This window comes from Acipenser ruthenus, chromosome 16, assembly GCF_902713425.1.
Source record: "Acipenser ruthenus chromosome 16, fAciRut3.2 maternal haplotype, whole genome shotgun sequence".
NCBI lineage: Eukaryota > Metazoa > Chordata > Actinopteri > Acipenseriformes > Acipenseridae > Acipenser > Acipenser ruthenus.
This window is the reverse complement of record NC_081204.1, coordinates 5,756,068-5,769,188: the sequence shown is the minus strand read 5'-3', so window position 1 is coordinate 5,769,188 and position 13,121 is coordinate 5,756,068. Positions and strand designations below refer to the sequence as shown.

Below are 13,121 nucleotides of genomic sequence, written 5' to 3'. Positions count from 1 at the left end.
AATGGGCTTAACAGAATAGGGGCATTGTTTGCAGCAAGCATTAGGTGCTCTTTGGCAGCGCTGCTGTGAATGTGTAAGCCATGCAGTAGCTGTAATTGACTGCCACTTGTGATGCTGTTTTTGTGATGCTGACCCATTCCTGCTCTGTGCCAGATGGAGAACCAGAACCCAAATAATCGAATCCCCAGAATAGAGAGTCATACCCAGTTCCAGATGTGAAAGCCAAATGATTCTCCCAAATACATATTAACTGTGCCAGCCAGGCTGTCAATGTTCTAGTCCTGCTTGGCCATTCAAGAAATGTGGCATTACCAATACAAATGTCAAAAAATATATGGATAAAAAAAAAAAAAAAAACACATTTACACAAACTTACAAACCAATTAAAATTATAACTATATATCAATTTAGTTGAACTCTTAATGAACAAGCCAATTAACATAGAAAGCCTTGCCAGAGACAAATTAATGTGATTATAATAAATACATCCAAAATAAATAAATAAAAAACAACTAACAAGAGACTGCATTTTATCTGACATCTCCAATTAATTTCCGTATTCAATTCATCCTCCTTGACAGCACGTTAATTGCTAATATTCTCTTTTGTTAATGCAAGGCACCACTTCATGTTTATAGAGGGGGCTGTGTGTGGAAAAGTGGTCTCATTTGCATTCTCTGGGGCTGTTCTCTGAAACAAACCGACTCCGTTGCTTGCAAAGTCACAGTCTGCATTTGGTTTCTTAATTAAGTTCGGAAGAGTCTGTGGTAAACGAATAGACATTTCAGAAGCGGCAGCTGTGCCAGGCTCTAAATATCCAAAAGGATAAGCAGCTAAGACCAAGCGCTCCAGTCCTTTTCAATTTTTCAGATCATGAAAATGCTGCTGTTGAGATCTATCATGCAGTTGTGTTGCAGATGTCTCTGTGTCTCTGGGACACAGCTTTTTTTTTTTTTTTTTTAATGGCAGAATAGTCTCAAAACTACTTTTCTATTAGCAGGCTGCAAATAATCATTTGCGCCTAACACAAGACTTGCTTTAGTGAACGCGTGAGGATAAAAACTATTTTCAGAGCCACATAGCTCTAAAAATGTTGTCTTTTGAAGTTTGGAAATGCTAAACTGAATCTGTGATAAGATGTTATATCTAGTGTTTTTCATACTATGTTTTAACACAGTGGTCTCTTGTTATTTCACACAAGTTTGGTTAATTCAGTTATGTTGACAGTAAATTGTACAGTACTTGTCAAGGACCCCACCAATCACTTCTCTCAATATTTCTGTTTGTGCATAATTAAAACAACTGCAGGAAACATTGTTTCATATATATATATATTGGAGTCTATTCCATTGATCTAAATGTTGGCAGATTAAAATAACATTTAAGAACCAAGGTTATGAGAATCAAACAATTAACTATGGATGGGAATCACTATGGCCTATTTCTATCTGTAATAATTAAAACAATGCCTGAGAGGGTCCTATTTTGTGATTTTAGATATTTAGAAATCTTCAGTCAAATGAAAAGCCTCTCCTCTCATAAAGTCTTATACATAAAATATAATGCCAGGTTTAATCTCAATGATAGCCAAAAACAGATCAAATTACTTTCTTCTATCTGCAATGTTGCCTAACCTATTGTCAATTTGAACAAAATTAGAGCACAGTAAAGTATTTATATAACTTACCTAACTTAATAAGATCCCTGGGCTTGAATCTTCGTTTAAGGGTTTCGTTTGACAAAACCTGCTGACAAACGACGCACTGGAGCTTTGGGTCCACCTCGGATCCAGTACATGTAAATACCAGTGCTTGTCTCCGCAACCGTTACCTCGTGTAGCAAATCTATCCATTTCTAACGCAACGTATTGCAGTAACTGAGTCACCAACTTCGCTCAATGTCCATATAAAAAACACACCGCAACGCGAAGATGAGGTGGATCGGAAGCAATTTGAAAAATAAAAATATGATTGGAGAACAATGTGCATTTATGTGAATGCTAGATGTAGATTGTTTTAAATAATCCTGGCTAAAAAGTCTGTGCCTTTATAATGTGTAACAGTTATTTTGTTAGTATTTGTTTCACATAAGAAAGCTGTTTCAGTTAATGGCGGCTTTGAAGGCAATGATTGGTATTGCACCAAAGTGAGCTGTAATATATATTAATTTATAAACACACCTGTAATAAAAGAAAACAGATAAAGGGGAAAAATGCAGACTGCATACAGTTTGTTGTGTTGTTTAGTAATACATATTGTAGTTGCACAACCAAACTTCTTAACCGAACTTTGAGAGTTGTTGGTGGACCACCTTGAGTTTACTCACGGACCACAGGTTGGGAACCACTGGTCAAGGGGATTCTGCATCAAGTTAATGTCTCCTCAGAATCATCCGATGGGAACACACTACTGTACAGCTTGTGTGACAAGGGAAACGTGTCACATTTTGCTCATTCATCTTTATTGTAAGCTGTGGACTTCTCTCACCTCAACTGGGAATCTCCTGCCGTTGATGCTGTGTTCTGAGCCTGCTGAAGCATTACTCTGACCCCAATGGAACTCCACTTTCTCTGCTTTGAATCTGCCTGGCAGTCCGGCACCACTGACAAAATATTCATCCTTCAGCAGAATGGCAACTAGAAAGGATTCAAGAGGCTTAGTAAATCATCATATTTGCTTTTATTAAAACCTAAGACACAAATTTATATAAATATTTGGCACAGCATGTAAATTGAAAACAATTTGGAGCAGCACAGCCATTGAAAATGTCTAGTTTATCTGTTTATACTCTGGAGCACTTTAGGGCAATGAGCAGTACAGTAAGTGCACTCATTTGTTCTCTGGTCTTTAACCTCAGAGATGTGGTTCCATATAAAAGTGCTAATTTGATCAGCAGTAGCAATACATCTTTCTGTTTTAAATCTGTACTTTGGTCCTGTGTTATTTAGTGCTATTGCACTAAATAGTGTGTTTTCTTTTACAGTACTTACTGTAGTCCACCAAATTGGTTTAAGACTAGACATTGCCTTTTTTTAACCTTATTGACAACAAATGTAAGATTAAATTGCAAGATAGACCTCCTTATCTGTTTGAAGCGTAACATTTTATCAGGCTTTTACCATCATATCTTTATGGGAGATTACAGTGCTTTTAGGACATGTACTGTAAGGCAAGGACATCACTTTATGTTTTAGTTGAAGTACATCATCGTAACGCCATCATTGATAGAAGTGCCCCCTAAACACCATTTCCTGCTGTACCTGGAATTTTCAGGGAACTGTCCAAAGGTTAACTAAGGTTGAAGGACATCTGCTGGTTCTCGTTTGTGTTACAGGGTGTTCACAGGCACACAACCAAAGGGAACATTATAGTTTTTGTTGTTTAAATTGGCTTTGGAAGGGATGGGGAGACAGAGGGCTAGCTTTGATGAGATTTAACATGGATGATATAGGTGCTCTTCCAGTCTGAAAAACTGCCATGCCAAGCTTACATTTTTTAACAATGCAAATTTATATTTCAAGGTTCCTATGCTCCTGCATTCATTAAAGCGCAGTCTTGAAATTCGACTTGAAGATAGTTGACTATTTGAGGAAGAATGTATAAATAGATAAATACAAATAAAAAAGAAAATTGCTAAAACTCTGATTTAGAAAACAAGTTTCCCCTCAAGAGTAGAAGTACACCGAGCATAGCAGTATTCAATTGCAGTTTATAAATAGTTCACAATCTATGAATCATTCAGGGCACTATAAGAGGTCATTTTTCTTGTTTTAGATAAATAATTTAAAATGATAATTAAGAGGCTGTACATTTTGAAATGTTGCAGTAATTGTTAATTTTATAGGATTTTATTGCTTGCTGGGAGACATGAAACAGTAGATACTGACCGCTGCCACCCCATCCCTGCCAACTGTAGACTTTTGCCATTGTTCAAATGAATTGATGCTCATCGTTTATACTGCAGCAAGTCCTTGGGATTTCATACTGCACTGCGATCTACACGTTCACGAAGAATGGCAAAACCCTGAGAGTATTTTTCTATTTAAAATAGCTCTGTGGACATTTCAAAGCAACTCAAAACCATTTCAGAGGACTGCATTATTAATAACCCTCTTTCTAGTCTTATTCGACGACATCTGGTAATACATTTTCCATGAGCGGGATAAAATGTATAGTTATCATATAATTTAACACTGCTAATTCACTCAAATGTTACGGCAAAATATTATTTAAAAAAAACAAAATGCTAAAGTAAATTAGACTCCAACGTAATGGTAATGTTCAAAGTACATTACTCAATTGTTTTCAACTTGACATTTATAGTTGTGCTCATTTCATCCTAAAATAGGTTCAGTTGCCTACAATGAAAAGTTATTTTATCCTACAACATTTATAACCATGAAAGATGAAAAACTGTCATTTCTGGCCTAGTTTTATAATGACTCCTCCCCACCCCCACACACAACTTTAGATAAAAATAGACAATACTTCCTGACAGATTAAGGGGAATAGATGCAAAATACATTCAGATATTCTTTTAACATACAAATAACTCATTTAACTGTTTTAATCTGATTCCAGATAGTAAACATACAAACACATGCATATATGAAAATACTCTTAGCACTGTATGCTAAGCACTTACCAGTTTTCCCTGTATTCTTCATCCATGTTTTGTTTGAAGATTCAGCTTCAAACCCCTCAAGGATGAGTTCTAGGTTTTCTGGTACAACTTTAGTGTTTTGGTCTATGATGTCTATGGGGGACTGGCTCATCCCTCTACATTCTGCATTCAATGAAACCCAGTGCTCAGGTCCATAGGTTCCTAAAAATAAACAAAGAAAACACGTTTTGGAAAAAAAGGTATGCAGAGGGTCACCGCCACTGGAGCTATCAAAAATGAGGAAGAAACAAACACCATAAGCGGAAATGAAATGCTACTGTATAAAGAATAGAAAGGGTTAATAAGAATACAACATTTGCTTGACATACTAAAATAAGGTTGAGCTTTCGGTATATTATCACTGGGAGTGAACTGAGCCCTGAACAATTTGACACCACAACAACATTGTAATAGAAAAATGCTTAAGAAATAATCAGTTAATAATGTTTGTACCTGCAGGGATTCTGCTCCATCTGGCTTATGAAAAGCCCATTATCCTCACTTTAGAGCAATGCTTACATTAACTCAACCAGGTGTTTCTTGAGGCCTTTGGGCCACAAAATGGCCATGTGGGACTTCACCTCCATGACTATAAAGGTCACACGCATTGAATTGTGGGGTGTCTGATAAAACTACAAAAACATTTAAGAAAGAATGCTCTGCAGAAACTGCACTTATTCTTTTTGAAAAGGTTACAATCTATGTAATAAATACTTAGGGATCGAAAGTAATTTACGGTGAAAATTGCCAAAACGTAGCCTGCAGAAAGTGAGGAACAGGGCCACCTTATTGAAAAAATAAACTTCTAGCTGAAGGTTAACTACTTGTCTCCACGTAACCTTTTTACAGTCGTAGTGATGGATAATAGTTAAAGGCAAATGTGCCCCTATTTGTCATCTTGATGTAATTTTAATGCATTCAATACATAAATAAAACCTAATAAGCAGAGTTTAAAATGCAAATCTTTCAAAGACAAATAGACTGAAAAGATAATAAAGTAAGATTTGGGATCCTGTCACTCAAAAAACATGGTCTTTGAAAGTGAACGTGAACGCAAAAGTCTTTGAACGTGCCACCAGTTACCTAGAAAGCGTACAAAATCGCTCATAGGGGTTACAGTGCCTACAATGCCTACTGGAAATGCAGGGCCGGCTTGAGTGTAACCTCATTGGTGCAAAGTTATGATGAATTCTCGTGTCCAAGTAACCGGGAGTTCATTATTGACTGAATCGTGCCTTCCTTTGACAGGCATTCATTTAATGCACTTCTCAATAGCCTGAAGGTGTTCTTCTCCAAGACCAACCTTAAGGTCATAACCAATGTCTTTATTAATTCACTAGTCGACTACTGCAACGCCCTTTCTACTGAGTCTCCTGATAAATCTCTGGAAACTCTGATCTGGTGCCAAACATTCTCTTATGAACAAACCCTGTGATGCTCCAACAGTGGTTTACTGGATGTCCTGACACAAAAACTGTCATTTCGACACAGGCATAAGACTTTGGAAAATGTTTATGGTAGCGTAAGCCTCTAAATCAGTCAACAGCTTGAAAAAGGCAGAGAAAAGGCTTTACTTTTTAAATCAGGCATACAGCTAGTACTAGGTTTTATATATTAATGCAGCTACAGAGTGTAAAATGCCTTATGATAGTCGGCATGAAATATATTGGTATCTTTAGAGTGGAGGAACTCTTTGGAAACCATACCAACACACATCCAGCAACAGAAAATTGAAGATTTGTAGAGCCTTTCGGAACCTAACAGGCAATGTCTAATTGGCTTTGCATTTCTTTTGACTTTTTTTTTTCCTTTACCATGTAGAGAGTTAAAATAAAACAAAATATATCAAATATCAAGAAGCAAGGTATGTTTTTCACCAAATCCCTTTTTAAACCAGACCCAGGAATGACAGCATGTCAAGCTGCAGAAATGCAATCTACAGCACCACCCAATGGGATTCCGACTGCAGGGAATCACTCTTATACACCATACATTCAAGTGCACATTTAATTGAAAGTGATCTTTTAAATTTAATTTATTGGAAACGGCTCATGCATATGACCAAGTGCAATGCCTATTTCATTAAAAGGAGGAAACAGATTTTTTTTTCTCACACAGCCTCACACTGTGTGGTCCAGTGGTTAAAGAAAAGGGCTTGTAACCAGGAGGTCCCCGGTTCAAATCCCACCTCAGCCACTGACTCACTGTGTGACCCTGAGCAAGTCACTTAACCTCCTTGTGCTCCGTCTTTCGGGTGAGATGTAATTGTAAGTGACTCTGCACCCTAGTCTCTGTAAGTCGCCTTGGATAAAGGCATCCGCTAAATAAACAAATAATAATAATAATAATACACTATGAATTTCAGAAAACAGAACTGCTAATGAATGCTGCAATGAGATTGTGGAGTGATCAGTCATCCGGCTGCTTTATACTATTATACAGCTTTATACTATTCTACAACTTTAACCAGACCACCTTGTTGGTACTCAGGGGAGAGGAAAAACTAAATATCTTGTTTGTGCTGGGAAACTACTTGTACGTGGATTTAAAATCCTCTGTGGTTTAATTAAACTTAAGTAAGTCTTCCACAGTATTATACATACGTACACACACACTTACAGTTGGTAAAAAGACAATCTGAAAGTGGGCATACCCCTATATGCAAAACACAGGAGCTTTTCTCAAGCCGTTTAAAAACCAAGAAAACAAAAACTTGAGAAATCTGAGACATACTGCAAAACTGTCAGATCAATTTAAGCACTATCAAGACAGGTTTCGAGTTACAACTTAGGTCTATAACCAAGCCACAGAATGACATGTCTGTATAAAATAATTACACCACTCGAACTACAAAGACAGATCAAGTGCAGGAGTAACGTCGCACTTTCTACATATACAGTCGCAGCCTTCATAGATTTGTATTTGTCCCGATTACCGTGGATATGCCACCCTCATGGGAAGGGGTATTCGATATAAGTGCCACCAGAATCCCCAGGCAATCTTGTAAAGAACATGCTCTTTAACAAACCAAATGCATAATTAAAAAGCAGTAGGAAGCTCATCTGACAGACTCTGTGTTCACAAGCTGAAGAGTGCAGTTAAACAAATCAAACACAAGTCACATAACCGGATGATGGGATTTAGAAAATATATAAAAAAAATATGTATAGCGAACGTTCAATTCTCTTCCTTTTAATGGAAGATAATAAAGAGGATTATTTCATTATTAAACCCACTGATAACACTATGTAACACAATTTTTGTTCCTGGGTAGTAAGTGTTATTTCCTAATTGCTTATGCCTCAAAAGTATAGAAAATGGCTATTATTCCCCACAAACTTTGCTTTTGTGACCAGGACAGTGATATTTTGAAATTTACCTATTTCCAATGATAAAACGGGCGAATTTGTGTCTTTTCGTTCACATAAAGTCAGAAAAAAATAACATATGAATCCAAACGAACATGTATGTATACTAAAGTAATACAAAAATGACTACAAAAGATTTAGAAGTGAGTAGTTTTTCGAGAGTTACGATTATACTGTAAATCACTTTCACGAATCAGCCCCCAAATGTAGTCTCCCATCATGTTCTCGTTATACTGTCCTTGGTAGCGGCGTTCAAAGTCCAGTATATCCTGGTGGAAGCGCTCGCCTTGCTCCTCCGAGTACGCTCCCATGTTCTCCTTGAATTTATGAAGATGAGCATCAAGGATATGGACTTTGAGGGACATCCTACAGCCCATTGTGCCGTAGTTCTTTACCAGAGTCTCAGCCAGCTCCACATAGTTTTCGGCCTTGTGATTGCCCAGGAAGCCCCGAACCACTGCGACAAAGCTGTTCCAAGCCGCTTTCTCCTTACTAGTGAGCTTCTTGGGGAATTCATTGCACTCCAGGATCTTCTTTATCTGTGGTCCGACGAAGACACCGGCTTTGACCTTTGCCTCAGACAGCTTAGGGAAGAAGTCTTGAAGGTACTTGAAGGCTGCCGACTCCTTATCTAGAGCTCTGACAAATTGTTTCATAAGGCCCAATTTGATGTGCAGTGGTGGCATCAGTACCTTCCGGGGGTCCACCAGTGGCTCCCACTTGACGTTGTTCCTCCCCACAGAGAACTCAGTCCGCTGTGGCCAGTCCCGCCTGTGGTAGTGCGCCTTGGTGTCCCTGCTGTCCCAAAGGCAAAGATAGCAGGGAAACTTGGTAAAACCGCCTTGGAGACCCATCAGGAATGCCACCATTTTGAAGTCTCCTATGACCTTGATGCCATCTCAGAAAAATGCAGATATGTATCCACTTAGGCAGCTAGAACTAAACTGAACTGGTGGGCTTAAGGCCCCTGTATTTATACTACTATTTATATTACTGGAAAGTTCTAGAAAGTTCTAGAAGTTACTCCAAGTTTACTCAGCACTGAATCTATCTGGAATGTTCTGGAAAATAGGTAAATTTCAAAATATCACTGTCCTGGTCACAAAAGCAAAGCTTGTGGGGAATAATAGCCATTTTCTATACTTTTGAGGCATAAGCAATTAGGAAATAACACTTACTACCCAGGAACAACAAAAAAAAAAAAATTGTTACACGGTGTAATAACGCTGTATTCAAATATATTCTGTTGATAAGAATTGCTGATCAACAGACTACAGACTTTCAAAGAAGATCATAGGAATGTTCTGCGTACTGTTAATCAACAAGAATGTGTAGCTATTACCACTTTAACATTATGCTCTTAATGCAATTTCAAAAGACCTTTTGTTGAGTGAAGATTGGATACTTTGGGTCATATTAGTTATGCAAGACAGCTGTATTGGATCACAAGCCTTTCGAAAGACATAGTTTAAAGCATTTTTGCTTTTCAAGGATAGAAGTACAAGAAGAGCACCTCTAAGTAATGTTATTATGGGATCTAAAAGCAACCAATGATGGATTACTATATTAAGAAATTAATACCACATGCTGTGCAGTTATCTAGTAGTAGTTGTGTCATAAAAAACAATTCTCTCTTTTTTGAAGCATTTCAGCTCACAAGCACGTATACATTTACAGTATATTTATACACAGCCCACAGCCAGCATGGTATAGAGGAACCACTAGCCAACCCTTAAGAGTTTTTTTGTTTGTTTTTGTACAGCGAGTATTATGACATTTTTTTGTTTTGGTATCAAAATGTGCTCATAGCTTTGTAGTCCATATTAAAATGCATGATAATACCTGTAGATTATGATATGGTAAATCAAGTTCATTTGGCAAAAGCCTATGCCTCAGACTCAGCCTGGAACCACGATGGAATCAGGTTACCATTTTCGAGGCCACTTTGTGATAATAAGGTGAGTCGACAACTACTGGTACCCAATTTAGTCTTCAATTTAAAACTCTCACCTCCAAGACTGAAGAGAATACAAGGTTGAGCTGGCCGAGTGACAAGAGCACTCACCAGTCTCTGAAGCACCATTGTAAGCATCTCCAAAGTAGAAATTGCTGCCTACTGTATTCTAAAGATTCAAGGAGAAATGTTCCCTCTCAAAAGGCTGAAAATTTAAAAGCAAGATGACAGAATCTATCCTTGAGATCTATTCCAGGGCAGGTTGCCTGTAGTATTGTGTACAGAGTAAGTCGCTTCAAACTGTATTTCATTTTCATTACAGGTTGTATTAATGAACCTTACCTGTCTATGTGGTTTGAAATCACTGTGAATGGTTTATATTCAATTTATTTTACGAGATAGTCTTGGCGTCTTCACAGGTCATAGAGCTCATGGCTAGCAATAACTGGTTATACTGTAGCAAATTAAAAAGAGAAAGTTATATATTTCAGCTACTTACACAATAGTAATTGATGTAATTTAAAAAGTGAGTATCCATGTTTAAGAAACTGCACAGGCTCCATTTCTTTAATAAATGTTAGGTTTATTTTAATATATGCAGGGAATCATTCTCGGATCCAAAGAAAGGATTCCTTCTCAGGCCCAGGAAAGGATTCAATGAAAGATTCAATGAACAAAAGGTACCTTACATTATTTATAGCAAACCCGATTGGGTTTCCCCTCCCCAGTCCTGGCCGTAGGCCAATCACCCAAAACTACACCCGGCTGATTTATGGCTGTTTCAGGGTCCATGTGCTGTGTGTGTGTATAAAATCTAGTGTTGTGTGCAAGCAATCCAGCCAGTTAAAACTGGACTCTATCTTATGGCCTATTCTGACTATATCTCTCCTTAGAGTCCTGGGTCCCCGTGTAGCTTCACAGTTTTGTTATGTATTATCTCCTAATGTGCTTGAGATCCTCCTGGTCCGTTGTGCTTTGAATGCTAAAAATCTCCTTAGAGCCTGGGCACCTTCCAGCCCATAGTGCTGTTATTTATTGCTTGCTTGCTGTCAATGCTGGGCAAGTAAGCTGTAGGCCGAGTCTGTGACTCTGGACCTCATCAATTGTCAGCCATACGTGCATTTTGGAACTAGCAAATCTGCTCTCTCCAATGTCAGTCGCTTTTCAGAAAATAACACGAGTGTAGCTCTGCCAGTCCACATGCATAGCAAACTGCTACACAATTCTTGTTCCATGTTTTCCAACAGTAATAATTCATACATGACCATAATTATAGATTGGATTTTCCTTTGTGTAATTATTTTGTACAACCAACTGTTTAAATAACTTTAAGAATTGAGCGGCTGTGAAGTTTTTAAACTCTTGGCAATGGTGACTCACTTTTACAAATGAAAACCATTAACTGGAGTTTAATCAGGTGTTTTTCATTCATATTCAGAGCAAGCTGAAACTAACAATAACACCATGAAAAGGATGCTGTTCACCTCAATTTTCTTCACAAGGTTTCCGAGACAAACACCTGTACCAGGTGTGTCAAATGAGGGTCTACTGTCCAGGGTAGCTTTTTAATTAACACATTTACTGTTAGGAGACTACAGCTCTTAGACGTGCAACATATCAGAAGTGTTAAAGTAAAAGCAGTTAGATCACAAGGCGAGAACTGTCTTCCCACAAGTCAATATATTTGCAGCACATCTTTTATACTGTTGTTACTGTTGCTCTACAGCTTGAGTCTGCTCTTTATTTCTTTGTCTCTTCTTTTCCCAAATCGAAATCTATCTGGGTCTCAAATTGTGTTTATTTTTGTATTTAAAACCTTTTTAAGATGAAATTATTAATTTGACACAATTGAAAAACTGAGTGTAGCTAAAATAAAGTTAATTAGCTTGGCCTACAATCACAGCATGCAGAATAACGTAGAGCAGCAAATGCCCATGCAAAGTTTTAAAAAGATTTGGGTAAGTGGTTCAGAAGAGTAAGCAGCGAATATAAGTGTGACGGACATGCTGTATGGGGGCCTGCAATATATTCCCAATTCTGGGGAGAACATCCTCAGAAAGGAATCATTTAAATATACTTAATTTTATAGAAGGACTTTGTGTGGCATCATCAATTACTCTGTTGAAATGAGGAGAAAGAATTGCCCTCAGGGTACGTACTGGTGCATTAAAGCTTTTTGTTACTTAAATGTCACTATTAGATCCTTGATGCCTCCAGGATTTATTGTACAGAGATCCATTAGGCTTTGATGGTGCCAGCAGTATTTCCTGGCAAACAGAAAATAAAGCAGCTATTGTGACTTGCCCTGTTTAGATGATAAAGTAAGCAGCTTATTCCTCTCACTTTTTCTACAACGGTATGTTTGTATGTTCCAGAACATTTTTTTTTTATTTCTTACACATTAAAATGAAATGGAACACAAGCATTCTATATATCTTCCAGAATATCATGACACCGAAGAACACATTCTAAACAGGGTTTCCGGATCTCGGACAGAAAAAAAAAAAAAAAAAAGCAACCTCGATCTTCAAAACAAGCCCAACTCTAGTGACTCCCCATTTCTGATCACACTGAAAGAAATGAACTTACATAACATAATTTTTACCCAATTGTTTGGGATACTTTAAACTATGTTTGTAATATATTATCAGTCTGAAATAACCACACAAAAAAGTAGTTGCAGAAGAAAGTGGGAGAATACAAAACAAATTGGGCAGTAGACCTCTTCATTTTAATTCAAGTAACGGTAGTTAAGAAAAAATACATCTGAAAAAATCAGTCATTTGTATTATTTAAAATAAAATGAACACCTTACTCAATAGGTATCGGGTGCGAATAACAGAAAATAGACAAACCCATCAGAGCGACTGGCTGCACGGGCAAGCCCAGTTCCACTGGTTTTAAGTGGGACTGGCAACACTGATGCCAAACTCCCCAAAGAAATCAGGCAACAGTCTTTACTGGACTCTAAATCATAACTGATTTAATTATGTGGGCCTCTATTTTGAAGCATGTGCAAGGAAATTTAAAAAAAAAAGAAATGTAAAAAAAAATAAAAATAACGAGAAACAACCTGAAGGGGCAATTAAATTATTGCTCTGAGTAGTTTCTGATTTGTTTATAATGTTCAAATTTTA

The 13,121-nt window shown here is 37.5% G+C and overlaps 1 protein-coding gene across 2 annotated transcripts in view; it reads right to left on the bottom strand.

Moving 5' to 3' along the window:
* Positions 1 to 13,121, bottom strand: part of LOC117412375 (receptor-type tyrosine-protein phosphatase gamma-like) — a 177,807-nt gene that overhangs the window by 72,377 nt on the left and 92,309 nt on the right. For both annotated transcript variants that reach the window (XM_058988559.1, XM_058988558.1), the window contains exons 3-4: positions 4,645 to 4,824; positions 2,487 to 2,635 (exon numbers count right to left, since the gene is read on the bottom strand). In XM_058988559.1, the coding sequence (XP_058844542.1) occupies positions 2,487 to 2,635; positions 4,645 to 4,824 (329 nt within the window). The remainder of the gene's footprint in view (positions 1 to 2,486; positions 2,636 to 4,644; positions 4,825 to 13,121) is intronic.